At 60.6% G+C, this 17093-nt stretch overlaps 1 protein-coding gene and 1 long non-coding RNA gene across 9 annotated transcripts in view; one reads left to right on the top strand and one right to left on the bottom strand.

Annotated features, from left to right (window-relative positions):
- The window catches only part of NTNG2 (netrin G2), a 64540-nt gene that overhangs the window by 38937 nt on the left and 8510 nt on the right, over window positions 1–17093 (top strand). For 7 of the 8 annotated variants that reach the window (XM_059410478.1, XM_059410476.1, XM_059410475.1 and 4 more), the window contains 3 exons: window positions 12345–12517; window positions 15369–15395; window positions 16186–16323. In XM_059410478.1, the coding sequence (XP_059266461.1) occupies window positions 12345–12517; window positions 15369–15395; window positions 16186–16323 (338 nt within the window). The remainder of the gene's footprint in view (window positions 1–12344; window positions 12518–15368; window positions 15396–16185; window positions 16324–17093) is intronic. The other variant, XM_059410480.1, reaches the window with a different exon arrangement.
- Window positions 11390–17093, bottom strand: part of LOC132024309 (uncharacterized) — a 10769-nt gene continuing 5065 nt past the window's right edge. Inside the window, exon 3 of the long non-coding RNA XR_009406224.1 lies at window positions 11390–11721. This is a non-coding gene — a long non-coding RNA (uncharacterized LOC132024309). The remainder of the gene's footprint in view (window positions 11722–17093) is intronic.

Below are 17093 nucleotides of genomic sequence, written 5' to 3'. Positions count from 1 at the left end.
GGGGGGGGGGCCTTGCAGCTCATGTAAGGGGGAAAGGCCCACGTACGCCACCGACAGATGCAATATTTGGGTTAGAAACCTGACTTCTAATATTTCTGGCAACCAAGGATGGCCATGCCCGCGCCCCAGACCCACCCCCCACCCGCCCAGAGGCTCCAAGAGGTCCCTCTGTGGTGACCAGGCTCTCGGAGCCCAAGGGAAGCCTACGTTTGCATCTGACTCTTTCCTCTGCGAGGTTCTGGCCCAAGGCAAGTCTCCCCCGCTTGGATCCCCCTGTTGGGAGGCTCCTCCAGCGCCTGCCGGTTAGCTCAGGGCCCCACACCGCGGCTGAGCAAGAAGTAGGTGCCCTTGTTACACAGAGTAACTTGAAAACAAGGAGTCTTGTTTTCACTCACTTGAACGCAAAACTCACTCCAGGTGTGCGGCCCTCACTGGAAGTTGGCAGGGGATCCTCTGGGTCTCATCTGCCCTCCCGTGCGGTCCCCACAGCCTGGCGGCACCCCGCGGACGAACCCCGGGCCCCAGCAGGCTGTGAGCCCAGCCCCCAGTTTTGTGACCCGTGAGACTTGGAGGCGTGGGCATGGAGCCGGCGGGCCGTGGAGGGGCTGTGCGAGTCGGGGCGGGGGGAAGGGGTGGTCCGTCTGAGTCTGTTCTCAGGCCTCGGCCTCCGCAGCGGAGTGAGCAGGGGTCAATGTCGCCTGGCATCAAGCATGGGCTCGAGTCACAGCTGCTCCCTGCCCTGCACCGTGCCACGCCCCCCCACACGGGGGTGTGTCCTGCCCCACCCCACGCCCACAGGCAGAAGCCCGCTTGCCCAAGCACCCCTCGTCGCTGAACTCCTCAACCCCTGAAGCATGGCACACCTGCTGCTCACAGACTCCCAGGCTCTGGGCCGTAGGACGCCCTGAGGCCTCAGTGGGAACCTTGGGTCCCCGAGGGGCCTTGGCTCGGCTGTCTGGGACTTGGGGAGTCTTGGGCTTCCCCCCATTCAGAGTTGCCCATTCTGAGCTTGGGATCCTGGAGGCCTCTTTCCCCTCTGCGGGGCCATGCCCTCCCTCTAGATGCCTACCCAGCCCTACACACCCCTACACACCCCACTCCCGGCCTGAGCAGGTTCCTTACATGAACTCCTGTCACCCCTCTGCCCCCCAGAGAGCGACACCACCAGCGCCAGGATTTCATCTGGGAAGATGTCTGGCTTCTCTGCGTAGTGTTGCCCCTTCCGTGCAGAGGGTTTTTTTCCCAAACACAAGTACAGCTGGGTCCCTTCCCCTTTATGGCTTCCCGCAGCCCCTGTCAAGTCCGGCCCCTGCGGCTCTGCTCCCACGGCCCACGGCCCACAGGCTCTGCCCCCCTCCTCTGGCAGCCTGGGCTCTGGGTCCACACAGAGCTGGGGCCCTGATGTTGGGTCCCTCTGACTCACACTGTTCCTTCTGCCTGGAGCACGACCAGGCCATCTCCGCCTGCCCCTCTGGCCGGTTTCTCCTCGCTGGGGCTTGGCTCAGGCGGCCCCTCTCTCGGGCTCCCAAAGGCTGGAGACCTGGGCAGCCACCCCTCCATGTCCCGCTTGGGCCTTCATGGAGTGTGGCAGTCCCACTGCTTGGCCGCAGTTTCGGAGGCCCTGCATGGACACATCTGAACCCCCGCCCCCACCCCGCCCCAGGCACAGAGCTGCGTGGGGTCTGGCTTGTTCCCGCCCCCCCCCCCAACCCCGTGAGGCTGGGGCCGGGAGCCGGCTGGGCATGTTGTGCGTTTCTTGAATTCTGTCACTCATTCATTCGTGAGCAAACGCGCTCTCCAGCAGCAGCTCCTTGCCCAGCAGAAGGGAGCGGCCTGTTAGCAGCTCCGGGGCAGGGAGGCAACGCGGACACCCACCCTATAGCTGCTCCCTGCCATCCTACGCACCCAGCAGCCCCGATCACCCGACCACCCGGGCCTGGCCCTCCCTTCACGGGGGGAGGACACAGATCTGGCTTTAGTAAACGGCCTGGCCAGGCTGGGGGGCGAGGTGGCCTTTCCAGGCCCTCCCTGGCCATACCCGCTGTGTCGTCCACAAGCCACACACTCGGGCCCACCAGTTCCCTTCCACAAGCCTCTCCCGGTGGCAGGGAGGCTGCCTCTGGCTCTGTAATGGGTAATAGGATTTATCAATAGTCTGGAGGAGGTGATGTACGTTAAAGCACTTAATATAAAAGGACTTCGCACAGAAGCCCAAATTTGATTTGGCCAATGAACTCAATTGCCGGCCTGACTGCGTTCCAGGAGGAGAGCGGCAGCCGGCGGTCGTCCACAGGAAGCCGGAGCCCGCCCTGCCGCTCTGCCCTGAGGCTCCTGCCTCCTGTGGCCCCCGCCCCCCCCCCCCCCCCCCCCCCTCCCTTCCAGACCCAGCCCCGCCCCCTGCCGCTAATTCACTGGAAAAGTCCAGCATTTTACTGGGTTCCTCCTCAGTGTCCCTAGTGTGCCTCTCTGGTCCCTCGTCACCTCTTGATCCAGCAGGAGCTGTAAGCTTTCCTCCCACCATTGCTTGCTTCTGGAACGGCCGCCCATCCCTCCACGCCGGTGCGCCCCAGCCAAGCACAGTCTCTCCCTCCATCTTCCCCCCCAAAAAGGTCTATGGCCCCCAGGCCATGGTGTCCCCTTTGTGGGATGTAAGGACACTTCAAAGGATGACCTTTGGCCAGCAGCACCCTGAGACCCAGCCGTTTCCATGGCACCTGCTGGCTGGGAAGGGGTACCCCTGCCCCCGACTCTTCCAGGGAGCCCCAGCCCCCTCCCAAGGCCACATCCTCCCTCCTTGGCATGCAGAGCCCAGCCCTGAAGCCGTGAGCCCCTGAGTGCCCCTGGGGCTGTCACCTTCTCCCTGGTCCTGCACAGCGTGTGTCCAGCTTCTTGTGCCAACACGTCCGTCCACGTCCAACACATGTCAGCACAGGCTTGGGGCGAGCTTCCCTCTAAACCCTGCAGCCCACTGACATGTCTCCCAGAAAACAGAACCGTCTTTACCCGAAGGCACAGGCTCTATCTGGCAGAGAAATGGGCAGACACCACGACTGCTTCAAAATAGTCGCTTGTCCCCAACAGCTCCAGGCTTCGGGTGTCGGGAACACGCAAGTCCTCTCTGTTCGCCTTGCGTGTAATAACAGTCGGAGCAGCAGCCAACTGGGGGGGACGCCGGGCAGAGAGGACACAGCACCGAGAACCACCAGGGCCCTGGGCTCTCCCTGAGCCCCCCACTGTGTGCCCCATGGCCAAGGGGTCCCTGTGAATGTCCCGAAATCCTGGCGGGTTTGACCTTGGAGGGGAGCCAGCCCCGGGCCCCTCCTCCCTGCTGGGCTCCAGCACCCGCCTCTCTCTCTCTCTCTCTCTCTCTCTCTCATCGCCCCCACCCCCACCCCAGGAGCGATGACATCACTCTTTCCGGCTGCCAGGCGTTGACCTACATTCCTCCCGCCCTCCTGTCTGGGAGGCGCTCCAAACACCCGCTCCTCTCACCCCGAGGAGGGAAGGGCCCGCTCACGATTTTTCGTGGAGCACTGGTGCCCGGCCCGCGGCCAGATGGCGCTCCTGCCGGCAGCTCCGGGGCACCGCCCGCCCTCCCCCCGGGGCAGGGCACTGCTCTGGTCTGGCTGGGGCCGCTGGCCCTGGGGTCCCCAGGCTCATGCGGCTGCGGAGGCCCCGGTCAGGCCCTGCAGGTGGACAGGAGGCAGTGATGGCAGCGTGCCGGTTGCCTCTTGGCGGGAGGAGCAGAGCGCGGTCCCCCAAGAACTGGGTCGTCTGGGAAGGCCTTGCCATGGAGGTGAGGCCTGGCCCTGCCGCAGACAGTTGCCGGTCCCGGGGGCTCGGGGCTCTTTAGGGACTCATTGATTGGAGAAGGGGGCGGAGGCCTCGGTCTGGAGGTGAGCAGGAGAGCCAGCTTCCAGTGGGAGAGCGGGTACAGCCCATGCCAGGCCTTAAGAGGAGTCAGGGGTCGGGCTGGAAACCCATGATGCAGACCCGTACAGGAGCAGCGTGGCAGGCGAGGTGCCAGAGAAAGTGCTCCGTTAAATGTGAATTTCACAATAATAAAGAAATTTTAAGTATAAGTTTGTCCCAAATATGCCGTGGGATATACTTATACTAAAAACCTATTCATTATTTACCTGCAATTCTAATTTAATCAGGCAACGTATATTTTTATTTGCCACCTCTGTCTCCTCAGGAAAGGGTGGCTCCAAGATGACAGTGTGTATGTCCCCCCTTGGGGACCCCCCCAGGGCGTGGAGAATAGGCCAGCTGACCTGGGAGCGCTGGCCACGGACAGGCTCTGGGGTAGAAAGGACAGAGGAGGGAGGCTGTGTCAGGCTGGGCACCGGGGGGCTGCCACGTAAGGGCAAGGCCCATCTTTATTGCTAGGAACCCTCCGCTCCCAGCTCTGTGACCTCTCAGCCGCTAGCGATGTGCGCGGGGCTTGCTCTGTGTGGGACCCCGTGCTGTGCTCCCCACGTAACGCTGCCCCTCGTGCCCAGCGGCCCTGTCCGAGGGGAGACTGACACCCGGAGTCTGGTCACCTGCCACCAGATGTAACACTGCCTGGGTCTTACCAGAGCAGCCGCTGGCCCGATGCTGGGATAACCTCACTCATTCATTCCACAGACACGGAGAGCCCATGGGGGCCCCGCAGTGTGTCGGGCACTTGCGAGCAATGAAATAGCAGAATTGAAACTCTCAGATGTAATTCAACCCTTCCAAGCTGCAAAGGAAAGGTCTGAGTCCCTGAGAAGTGACTTGCTCAAGGTCACCCTGCAAATTAGGAGCCCGGCTGTGCGTCTGGATGCTGACTCAGCACCTCTCCTGCCCTGTCCTCTCTTTCTCCGTCTCTCATGGAGCTGCTCTGGCTGGGTCCGTAGACTTAAAGCCTGGGACTCTGAGATCCGGCCGGGGGTGGGAGGGGTAGCAGACCCGGGCGGGCTGGAAGTGTCCGCCAGCCGGTGGCAGGTCCCTGGGGGCTGGCCGGCCTCACGCGGTCCCTCGGTTCATTATTAAATAATGCTTCCTGACGGATGAGCTGGAAAGTGCTGTGTCGTGGGGTCAGGTGGCTCAGGGGATGGTTTTCTGGTGAGACTGATGGTTCTCAAAGGTCAAATTCAGAAAACAATTCCTTGGGAAAGTTGATCCCACGGATGCAGGAGAAACACTCAGGCCGGAGGGAGAGCAGCACCCCCAGGCCTGGACACAGGCGGGGGCCAGTGCTCGGACAGAAGGTGGGAAAGGGGCTTCTTCTGAGGCTGTGCTAGGACCAGGCCTCAGAATTGTGAAGGTTGTGGGTGGGGGCACAGCCTTGTGCCCCCTCTCCTGGCCTCGTGCGATCAGCACGTCCAGCGGCAAGAGGTGGGAAAGGGGCCGTGAGGTCCACCGCAGGCACCCGGGAGCCCTGAGTTCAAATCCCGCCTGTCCACACCCAGATGCCCGGAGTGAGTTACTGACAGGGACCCACTGGCGTCTAGCCCCTCCCCTGTGACGTGGGGGTATCGTGCTTTCTGGGTTTTCACAAGGATTCGGTTAACGATGCACATTTGCACAGTGCCTGTCCACGTAGGCGTGCCCAATAAATTATTGATATGTGCTTGCTTATTTTTTTATTTATGTCATCTCCCGCGGCCTTCTGGAATGGCGAAGAGAAACCCCAGAAGGTCAGCAAGCAGCTTGAGGGAGGGTGGGAAGGGGCGTGCCTGTGTCTGGGCGACTGCGGGTGCGTTGCCTTCCTCTGGGCCCATGTCTGTCCCACAGGCAGTCCTGGACACTCTCCAAGCCACTGTCCCCTGCCTGCTTGCGGCCCTTCTTAAAGGGGACTCAGCAGCTGTGTGGCCTTGGGCAACTCCCTCCCTTTCTCTGTGCCTCCTTCCCTTAGCTGTAAGATAGAGATGACAGCAGTATTACCGTTCGTAAGGCTCTTGCAAAGAGTTGACGTCTTCATTCCTGGAAGGATCTCAGGATCCCTGTCTCTAGGAGCTCTTAAGTTTAAGGAGTGAGGAAACCAACCGGTCATAGACCACATCTCCATTGCGTCTTACGACAACCCTGGGGGGCAGATGCCACTGCCACCCTGTTTTACAGATTAAAAACTGAGCCATGGGATGTTCCGCAGCCTTCCTAAGGTCGCATGGACATGCCAGGCTAGTGTGACCCGGGGCCGGGGCTCCCATTGTGCAATCACCAGGAAAGGCTGGAGGAAGCGGCGCAGACCCTGCCTGGTCCCCGCGGTGTGCGGTTAGTGACGTGATGTGGCAGGTGCGTCACTCCTGTCCATTCATTCATTCCCTCACTCACGGGTGACCGGCACCACCAGTCCTCAGTAGGCAGGTGACCACCCTGGGACTCCCGGGCTCCGTGGTGCCCCCACCCCTACTGGCCACCAGGGAGTTCAGGCACTGAGTGTGGCTCTGGCTTCGGGCTGCCTTGATTCGAGTTCTGGCTTCTGCCCCTTCCCGGCGGGGGGACCTCGGGCCATTCACATCCCCATCCCGGGCCTCAGTTTCCCAATCTGCTCAGTGGATATGATCATGGTGTGTTGTTCACGGGATTGCTGGGAAAGGGCGCACGGCCTTTCCCGTGGGGCTCTCAGAGCTGAGCCACGTGTCCGCCTCCTCCGCCGGCGGCCCTCTTTAAGACACAGCGTGATACGTTTGATACGATAGTAAAACACGCCTCTGAAGATTTCTAGGAGAGAGAGGATAATAAAACCCTGTTTCCTGGGCTTCGGTCACATAAGTGACCCCTTCACAATTCTCCCCAGTTATTACCCATCCAACCATTCATTCATTCATTCGCAGCCCCCTGAGATATAATTTACCACGCAAGGCACCCATTTAACGTGTACAATTCAGTGACTTCAGTCCGCTCACAGACGCACCCAGCCGCCCAGGCAGGCTTTCAAACACTTCCATCACCTTACAAAGAACCGAACCCCTCCCCTTCTCCCTCCCCAGCCCCCTGGCCATCGCTAATCTACTTTCAGTCTCTGTGGATTTGCCTAATCTGGACATTTCCTATAAATGGAATCAAACAGCCGTTGCCCTTTTGTGTCTGGATTATTTTTTGCTAAGCCTCGTGCTTTCCAGTTTCACCCCTGCCGGAGCAGGTTAGGAGCAGGTTATCCCAGTCCCGTTCCCCTTTATGGCCCGGTCAAATTCCCTTGCATGTGTTTTGCTTTTCTGTGGACGAGCCCTCGGGTTGTTTCTGCTTTTCGGCTACTGTGAAGGCAGCTGCTAGGAGCTAGGAGCGACCCCGCACACCTTCCTCCCTCGGGCGGGCGTGCCCTCCTGTCTGCGGGGTGTACACCTGTGGGCGGGATCGCTGGGTGGTGCCTTGTCCTTGCCAACACTTGTCACTGTCTGTGCTTTTGATGATCAACATAAGATACGCCTCGGAGGGCAACGTGCGGGATTTTGATTTGCTTTTGGCTGACATCTTGTCACGGTCTTGTTGGCCTTGCTTGTGTCTTGGGGAAAGGGCTTGGGTGAAAGCGGATCCTTTCTCCACTTTAAAAACCGGGTCATGTTTTGATTACGGAGGTGCAGAAGCTCACCCAGTAGCGTAGACACAAGCCGCAGCAGTTTTCTCCCGTTCTGTGAAGTGTCTTTTCACTTTCTTGATGACGGCCTCTGACACGCGCCAAGTTTTTCATTTATATAAAATCCAATGTATACATCTTTTTCTGCTGTTGTCTATGCTTTGGGTGTCTTGGCGAAGAAACCGCCGCTCTACCCAGAGTCAGAGATTTGCCTGTATGTTTCTGTTTTTCTTGTTTTAGCTCTTACGTATATGTCTTCGACCCGTTTTGAGTTACTTTCTGTTTGTGGTGTGACCTCACCCTCGTGCATGTGGACGTCCCGGATTATTAATTTCCTTGCTTCAGAGTTGCTTTAAGTGAATATGCCTTATTGCCTCACCTGGGCGATGATACGTTTAAGATCCCAGGTCTGATGCGTTCGTCACTTAAAAAAAAAAATACTGTGTTCAAAATAAATACAAACCCCGAAACTGCCTTATGGTTCACGCGTGCCTCTCCCACGATCACGTCGTGTGCTCCACGGGGGGAGACCGCACCGACGCTGATGCTTACTGGGGTGAGGAACAGTGTAACAGGGGCCCACAGAGCTGGGACCGTGAGAAGTCCCCTGCACAAGTGACATCTGGTCTCAAACCTGGCGCTTCCCCCAGTGGTGAGCTTTAGAAGACCGGGGCAGGGCTCGGCAGCTGCTCCAGGTGGAGGGAACAGCGTCTGCGGAGGTCCAGAGGAAAGCAAGCTCAGAACCCAGGATGGATGGAGATGGCGAGGGAGAGACAGAGACCTGGAGAGACAGGGAGAGATTCGGAACTGCCAAGCCCTGAACAAGGGTGCGCACCTGTATAAACACAGAGACAGCGTCTCCCAGTCCTTCCTGCAAAGTCAGGAAGTCTAAGAAGCAGCTCCATTGATGGGGTTCCGTGTCTGTGCCAGCCCTGGTGAGGCTTTCCCCCACTATGTGGGCTTCTCCTGGCAGCCATGCCCAACGGGGAACTTCTCTCCTTGGGGGAGGAGGCACCGAGCTCATTCCAGGCTCAGCCAGCAAGGGTGGAGAAGCCAAGACACCCTCTGGGAGCGGAGGCCTGTGGGAGCGGAGGCCTGTGGGAGCGGAGGCCTGTGGGAGGGCCTGGCCAGTATGGAACTGGGGCAGAGCCCGGGTCAGGATTTGGGTCTTGAGGAACTAGCTGCGTGGCCTCGGCTTCTCCCCAGCCTGGGCCCCACGGGCCTGTCCAACTCTGACACCCTGGACTCCCCGCCACGATCACTACAATCTGCTTCTCTGATTCAGCCAGTCTTTATGCATTTTTAACAAGCCAAGGTCAGTGTTATCACCCAAAGTTGAGATGGCAATCTTTTCTTTATGTAGCTGATCTCTAAAAATATCCCATCTTTGGGCCAGAGGCATGGAGTATGTTCCTGGTTCCACACAGCTGGGGGGTTCCTCTCCAGCTAGCTCAGTGGGATGTTAAATAGGAATTCAGAAGGGGAAAAAAAAAATCTGAGGTCAAATTCGTTTTGCAAACAAACTTCTGTTAGACAAAGTCAGACAGGTTTCTTTCCTGCAGGACTTGTCAGAGCCTGTGATCTGCTAATGGGCACTGTGGGTGTGGGGGTCAGGGAGGGGGGCGTGAGGGCATTAAGGAAGCATCGTGTGTGCTGACCAGTAAGGTTAAGCACAGGACCTCTCTTTGCCAAGGACTAGCTCTGGAGTCCGGTTGCCCAGGAAAGAAGCGTCACCAGTGCCAACAGGTGCCAGCCCATCCCCCAGTGCCTTTCCAAGAGCCGGGCACACGGTAGGCCCCCTGTGCTTTTGCGGCCACAGATTGGAACTCTGAAAGAGTGAACAGGCTTCTCCATGCCCCATGGAGCCCAGGTCTGAGCTGCAGTAAGTTCTCGAGAGGGTCAGGCCTGACCGCCTGGTAGAAAATAACATTTGCCATCTGCTTCTAAACCTAAGACCTGCTCATGATAGAGCCTGTAGGAAATGCGCAACGACCAAGAAAAAAAGAAAAGCCACGAATCAGCCCATCTCCTCCCAACCTAGGACAACCACGCTGAAGCCCAGTTACGTTTTTTTCCTGGTGATTTGGGGGTGGATATATGTATTTTAAATGTAACAGGAAGAGATACATGTTAGCGTGCCTGGGCTCACCATGGCTGGATACTGCAGACTGGCCTGACTGGGGGCCTCCATGACTCCATCCGAGCCCAGGCCTGGGCTCTCCGCCTCCAGTCGATGCCCAGCTTTCTCCCTGACCTCCCCAGCCAGGCTCTGGCTCCCCAGGTAAATGACAGAAACAGTGGGTCAGGGCAGACCACCTCCAACCTCCCAGTGGCCTCTGTGTCCTGGCCTGGCCCCCTCCCACCGCTGGGCTCCCCTCAGACCTCAGGGGTAGAACTCTTCTCGGCCCTAGTAGGGGCTCTCCTCCTGTTCTTGCCTCTTTCCAGGGGGTTCTCTCCTCCTTGTCTGGCAAACTCTTGATCCTGCTTCAGGCCTTAATTTTAAACTTTTCTTCCTGGAAGCCTATGCTGTTCCCCCAAGACTAAGTTAGGACCCGCCCTTACACCCTCTCCTCTGTATGGTGCTTAGGCACCTGTAACGAGTGCCATGAACTAAAGATTGGCACAATGACTATTGTCAAACTAATAGACGTCATGTTGGGGAGAGGGTCCCCGATACCCGGTCTCCGTGAACATCCGTGAACACGGCCCTCCATCATTACTGCTGCGCTAGTGGGATCATTCGCTACAGGCGATGAGCAGTGCTGTGTTACTGGGAGCCAGAGCCCACAGGCGCATCGGGGTCCCTCTCAGGGTTGTCAGCTCTGTGGGTTTGGGCCAATGCACAGAGTCCTGCTGCCACCATGACCTTGTCACACAGAATGGCTTCACTGCCCTAGAATGCCCCCTGTGCTTCACGGATTAACCCAATCGCTGGTTTCATCATTCCCCTACTAGACAGACTGTATACTCTGCGGGAGCGGGGACCCCCCCCACCCCCACTTTGTTGGTCATTCCACGATCTGCTCCCCAGCCCAGAGCCTGGCACGTAGTTGGTATCCGATCTCTATAGTTTTTGCACATTTTAACAAAAACAGGATTCTACTAAAGGACGTTATTCTGCAAGTTGCTTTTTACAAACATGGACAATACACCTTGGAAATCTTCCCGTATCAGAACCGAGAGCCCTCTGGCTTTCTTTTTATTCCGGAGGATTTCCACCACGGATGCCAGCCGAGGACCGCCATATACCTGTCCCCCCGAGCCAGGGAGCTACCAACCCGTGGTCTGTCGGGTCTCATCCCCATCTCAGGCCACCTTCTTCCTTTCTGTGTCACTCTGAAGCAAATCCCAGAGCCCGGTTCACTTCCTCTGTAAGTACTCCAGTGTAGATCTTGAAAGGAGAAGGACTTTAAAAAATGTGACCAGTTGGGGCACCTGGGTGGCTCAGTGGGTTAAGCCGCTGCCTTCGGCTCAGGTCGTGATCTCAGGGTCCTGGGATCGAGTCCCGCATCGGGCTCTCTGCTCAGCGGGGAGCCTGCTTCCTTCTCTCTCTCTCTCTCTGCCTGCCTCTCAGTGTACTTGTGATTTCTCTCTGTCAAATAAATAAATAAAATCTTAAAAAAAAAAAAATGTGACCAGACCACCATCCCCGCATCTAACCAGCGTTAACTTAAGGTCATCAAATACAGTCATTCTCCGTATTTCCGATTGTTTCATGAACGTTTTATTTGAGTTTAGAGGCTGTTTGAATCAGGATCCGGATGCCCGACGCCTGCGAGGCTTCTCTTGGTGTGGCCCCCCCATCAGTCTTCGCCCCCCACCCTTCATCGGGTAGAAATGCTGGCTGGCCACTCCCGGAGACCCCTCTGTCCGGGCCGACTGCATCCCGCTGCTGTCGTGTGTGTGTCTCTGGCCTCCGTATTCCCTGGGATTTTGTAGACAGATGCGGAGGCCCCATCAGATTCCAGTTCAGCGGGCTTGGGTGAGACCACGTCGGGGTGCCGTGTGTCCTTCCGTCCGTCGGCCGTCGGGTGCCGTGTGCCTTCTGTCGGTCGGCCGTCTCTGCGAGGTGGCGGCGGCTGTGGCTCCCAGCCTGGAGCCGTTGGCCGGGGCAGGGCTGCTGCACAGCGACCTCCCACTCCCGCCTGCTTCGGTTACTAGCGGGGACGCTTCTATAAAAAGAAACACCCCCCATCCACAGTTCGTTACGCGGGGGTACAGTTTACACAGGACACACAGGACACGCTGGATTCTCTCCCTTTATTTACTGGATTTCAGAATAATGAGTTGCCTATAAATATTTGAATGAAGGAATGAATAATACATGTGTGGACAAACCCACGGGGTTTGGGAGTAGGTAGGGGTTCTCTCCATCTGCCCTCAGGGGTGTGGGTGTGGGCCGAGGCTGAGAGTTGAGGGGCGGCCGGGGGCTGGGACCGGGTCTGCGAGGGGAGGGCTGGTGAGCGGCTTTTGCTGCCTGTCATCCTGCCTCGGTGGAGAGCAAAGGTGATTAGGACACAGCGTCTGGGTCAAGGTCACCCTGCCACCCGCCCTGGGACGGCGGAGAGCGCCGCAGGCACCAACCCACCGTGGGGTGGACCCGTGGCGGGGGGCTCCGGGCGCAGCTTTAGCCTGGGAAAGGGTGGATCAGGTGCTTTCTGAAGAGCGGCACGATCGGGGAGTTTTTGTCCCAAAGGAGAGTCCCAGCAGGTTGGACGGGAGGCCCCCACGTCACCCTCCCGTGCCTACCTGTCCAGGATTCACGGACCTCTCTGGCCCTCTGGGTCCCCCCTAGGTGCAAGTGCAACCTTCACGCCAACCTGTGCTCCGTGCGGGAGGGCAGCCTGCAGTGCGAGTGTGAACACAACACCACCGGCCCCGACTGCGGCAAGTGCAAGAGGAACTTCCGCACCCGGTCCTGGCGCGCCGGCTCCTACCTGCCGCTGCCCCACGGCTCTCCCAACGCGTGTACGTACCCCCTGCCTGACCCCGGCCCAGGGGTGGGGGGCTGTGGTCTCCCCCGCTCTCCACCCCAGGGGCTGTGGGTCACACACACACGCATGTGCGGATACCTGCGAGCGTACGAGCACGCACCTGTGCAGACGGGCGTGCCAACGTGTGCCAACGTGTGCACAGATACAAGCGTGCACACTCACCCTGCCCCCCGCCCCCCCCGTTACGAGGTGCCCCTGTCCCCTGCAACACCTAAGCCGCCCTTCCCACCCCAGGTGCCAGGGGAAACCCCAGATGAGCGGCTCAGCGTCTTTCCTGCTGTCCTTCCTCTGCCTGGCCCTGCAGGCTGGAGAGACAGCACGTGGGGTGTTGGCAGGGGGTGGGGGGACCCTTGCCTCCAGGCTGTGGTGGGCAGCACCGTAACCAGCTTCCGGGGCGTTTACAGCCTGCCACTCGGGCGCCGCATGCTGCACGGTCACCACACCCTCGACCCTCAGCGTCACCCCAGGAAGTGGGTCTCTTTTATCCCATTTTAAGGAGGGGTCCTTGGAGGCCCTGGCCCGAGATCCCCACAGGCCTCTTTTCTCTGCCTCTGTGCCAGGGCTAGGGTGCACCCAGACGTGCCTGCGTCGGGAACAGCCCGGGGAGGGCCACTCATCAGGGCCCCCCCCCCCCAGAGTCCATGGATGTTTTCATGAAATCACAGATCCCAGGGCGCCCCTGAGCTGCTCTGGGGAGGGGCTGGGGCCCAGCCCCAGGGTGGACTCTCCCTGGCCGGCCCCCAGTGACTTGGCTGAGGTCCGACACTTGCCCAGCTCCCTGACAGAGGCGACACGGAGCTCCTCCCGTAGCCCTCACAGCTGCCCCATGGGCGGAACGAGTACCCCCCACTCCCCAGATGGGCACACTGAGGCCCAGCAGCCCTGGTCCAGCAGCGAGCAACTGGTTTGGGCCCAGTTCCCAAGCCAGAGCAGGGCGGCCGCCCCCGGCCCCCGGCCCCCACCACCGCCTGGGCATCCTTGTGGGAGCCCCTCCACTGGCACCCTCCCTCCACCGATGTGAAAGATTTATGTGACTTTACGCTGATCAAAGCTGAAAACCTCACAGCGAGGCCGTGACAGGCATGTCGTGTCTGGGCCAGGCGACAGGCCTTTGAAGGGGTGACGTGCCAGGCGCTCACGGCACTCTGGGCCTTCAAAGGCACCCAGAGCTCTGGGCGCTGACAGCCGCCCCGCCCGGCTCCCTCCTCGCCAGGTGCCGACCCATCTCTCTGTTGGAGCCATTGCCTGAGCCCTTTCTTTAGTGGCTGTCACCTCCCTCCCCGGCAGTCTGCCTCCCCTCATCTGTCCCTCTGGCCTCCTCCCCCTGCTCTCTGCCCCACCTCCGGGAAGGATCTGCCGTCTCCTGACGCTGGCAGGTGCCCAGACCCGCTCGGACCGAGGGGGCCACCCTCTGTCCAGCCCGCCGGGGGCAGACATGCACCCGCACACGTAGACCAGGCTTTGCCTCTGGACCCTCACCCCCCTGTCCTGCAGGGGCAGGCCAAACCCCTTCATCTGGGGGACCTCCTGGAGCTGGTTCCTGCTTCCCCAGAGTCCCCGCCTTTCCCGGGAAAGAGGGGTTTCTCCTGGAATCCCCAGGAGCAGAGATGAGGCCCGCAGAGCTGCGTGTCCTCAGCCTGTCCCTTCCTCACCTGCGACCCCCCCTTCTCTAGGACAACAGGAGAAAACAGCCCCAAGACACAGGCAGAAACAAGTCCCAGCTTAATTTTGCTCCCACCGTGTCCCCATCTCAGGCGATGGCACCAACACCCAGAGGGCCAAGCTGCAAGTGTGGGGGTCCCCAGAGGCTAGCCCTTCCTCTCCACTGCCCCCACCTGGTCTCCGTACCCCTCCCGTCGGGGCCCCGCTACTCCGTCCTCGCCGCAGGCAAAGGGCTTTCCCCACCAGGGTGCCCCGCCCAGGGCCCTCAGAATCCAGTCCTAACCCAGTCCAGCCCCTCATCCTCCCAGGCCGCCCTGGCGTCCTCTGGGCTCACTCTGGGGAGGCTGTGCCTCACGTAGCCTGCGTCCATACACCCCCCGTGAAGGGCCTCCCAGGGCACCGAGGGGCGTCCTCGTCCTCTGTCGTTCTTCAGGGACACCCCGCCAGGGAAGCCTGGCACAGCTCCTTCCTTCTGGGACTGAGGATTCTTACCCCCGTCTCCTTTCCTCGGGCATTCTTCAGCCCCCGGGGCATGGACACCGGCCACTCCCAGCTCTGTGGCCTTGGGCAGGTCACTTTACCTGGAGCCCGGTGTCCCAGATCTGTAGAGTGAGGACACCGAGGAGCCCCCGTGGGGTTCTGCATGGGGCCACGCTCAGCACGTGTCAGCCACACGCGGCAGCTGCCACGATTCTCGTTTCCGCGAGTCCCTGGTCATCTCCGCTTCCCGCAGACGGAAGCACACACTGTGGTTTCTGCCTGGAGGGCAGTTCCACCAGGGCCTCCGGGAACCCCGCCTGCCCCGGCCGCGGTGGCACCCAGTCCTCCGGCACCCCGGTGCTCCCTGAAGAAAGGCACCCCTCCTCCTTGTCCTGCACAGGAGGGCCTGAGAGTCTAACCTCAAAGACGAGTGCACGTGCTGCCCCCAGTGGAGTGTCTGACACTTTCCAGCAGGTCCCCTGGGGGTCGGTCCCAACTCTGAGACTCAGCTTCTCCATCTGCAAAATGGGCAAAGGGGGCCCCTCCCCCTCAGCCGGCGGAGGATGAAACCGGGTAGACAGAGTCAGTCCTGCATGAGTCTCCAGGCCTCCCTCTCCCAGCCCTGTCACCGCCCCCCCCCCCATTTCTCCGGGAGGCCCTGTGACCCTCCTTCTCTCCCCCAGGTGCTGCTGCAGGCTCTGCTGTTGGCAGTAAGTACGCGCCGGTCCTCCGAGGGCGCCCCCAGTGCATGACTCCAACCACACCCCTTCACTCGTCACCTCTCCTGCTCCCTCCTGTCCCCACCCCCCCAAGCCCCCTCACCGCCACCCCTTTCCCCCCGCACCCCGGGCCTGTGGCCCTCAGCCAGCGCCCCCACATTTCTCTCCTCGAGCCTCCTGGTCAGTGCTGCTTTGGAAAGGGCCCTGCAACCCCAGGGTGAACTCCCCATGCCTCCCGCTCCTCCAGGACAAGAATGGGGGTCCCTTCTCCCTGGCCAGGGGCAGAAGTGCCCCCTCCCGCAGCCCGACTGTGGGGTGTGCCTGGCTCAGGTAGTCTGCACCTGTGTGCCTGGGAGGCTGGGGCAGGTACGCCGGGGTCCTGCTGCCTGCAGGCCCTCGCGGAGGGGTCAGACTGTGGGAGGGAGGTGGGGCGTGGGCACCCACGGGCTGACGCGGCATCAGCAGGCTGCGGGCTCTAAGCACGGTGCTTCCCGGACCGCCCCGCCATGGGCTCTGCCACCAGCTTTGAGAGTCAGCAGGAGAGGACTCGCCAGGGTCACAGGGGCTGCCGGTGGCCCACGTCACACTTCAGACATGCTCGAGGGGGGCCACAGCCCACCGTGGCCTGCTCCCTGCTGGGATCCTGGGAGCAGAGACGGTGCCAGAGGGAGCTGGAGCCCGGAGGGGATGCTGGCCCACTCGGTGAGGCCAGAAGTGGCCTCTCTGCAGCGCCCCATACCTGCCAACTCCCCACCCTCTTGCCTTTCTCGTCTCTTGCCAGGCGTCGGCAGGCCCCGGAAAGACCCTGTCCCCAGAGCCCCTGTGGCCACTGTGGCCCTGAGAGGGGACCCCAGCACTCCCGCCCCCTCCACTTCCACCGGGCGGGCCCCGATGGCCCCCAGCACCCCACAGCCCACAGGTGGGTGCTTAGGGACAGCCCGGCTGCCCTGCTCTTCCCCACGTCCCGCCGCAGTCCCCAGCCCCGTGTGTGATGTGTGCTGCTGTCGGTGTCTGCCGTGGGGCTTGGCTCTTAGAGCACGTTAGACCCTAGAGCCTGAGAGTGTGGGGCTGACAGAGGGCGCCTGGTCCCCCATGACTGGGCCCGAGCGAGGGGATCTGGGGCTCCCTTCAAGCCCCTCGATGCTTCTTCCTCCTGCCTCCCACAGCACTGGTCAGGCGGGCCCCGAGACCAGCATGGCCGAGAGGACAGAGTGACCAAGGAAGGGAAGGTGCCTGGTGGCACTGAGGAGCTCTCCCAGGAGATTTTCTGTCTCAGTGCTCCGTGGAGCTTGCCCCCGCCCCCCGCCAGGGCCCGCTCTGTCCCCACATCTCAGCACCAGATCCCCTGGGAGTGGGCAATGTACAGTTAGCCAAGAAGGCGAGAGACTCTGGTCAGCAATGCAGAAGGGCACCTCTGGGCCGGGGGTTTAGGAATGGGCCTGCCGAGCTTTTCGGGGCTGAGTGCGGGGGACAGGGCCAGCATCCTCTCCTGCCCCTCCTCAGCCACAGCAGCCACCCTGTGGGGTCTGCAGCCACAGGCAGGCTTGGAAACGCCTGCTCGCTGGTCCTAACTCCCTTCCAAAGTTGGGTGGGTACATACTTGAGGCCTGGGGTGCTGGGTGGCCCCCTGGGCTCACCTGTCTCCACCCACTGCAAATGCTGGGCGTCTGAAAGGACTCGTCCTTCCCA

Source organism: Mustela nigripes, chromosome 9, assembly GCF_022355385.1.
Source record: "Mustela nigripes isolate SB6536 chromosome 9, MUSNIG.SB6536, whole genome shotgun sequence".
In the NCBI taxonomy this organism is placed as follows: Eukaryota; Metazoa; Chordata; class Mammalia; order Carnivora; family Mustelidae; genus Mustela; species Mustela nigripes.
The sequence above is the reverse complement of the archived record's forward strand: the minus strand, read 5'-3'. Positions and strand labels throughout refer to the sequence as shown.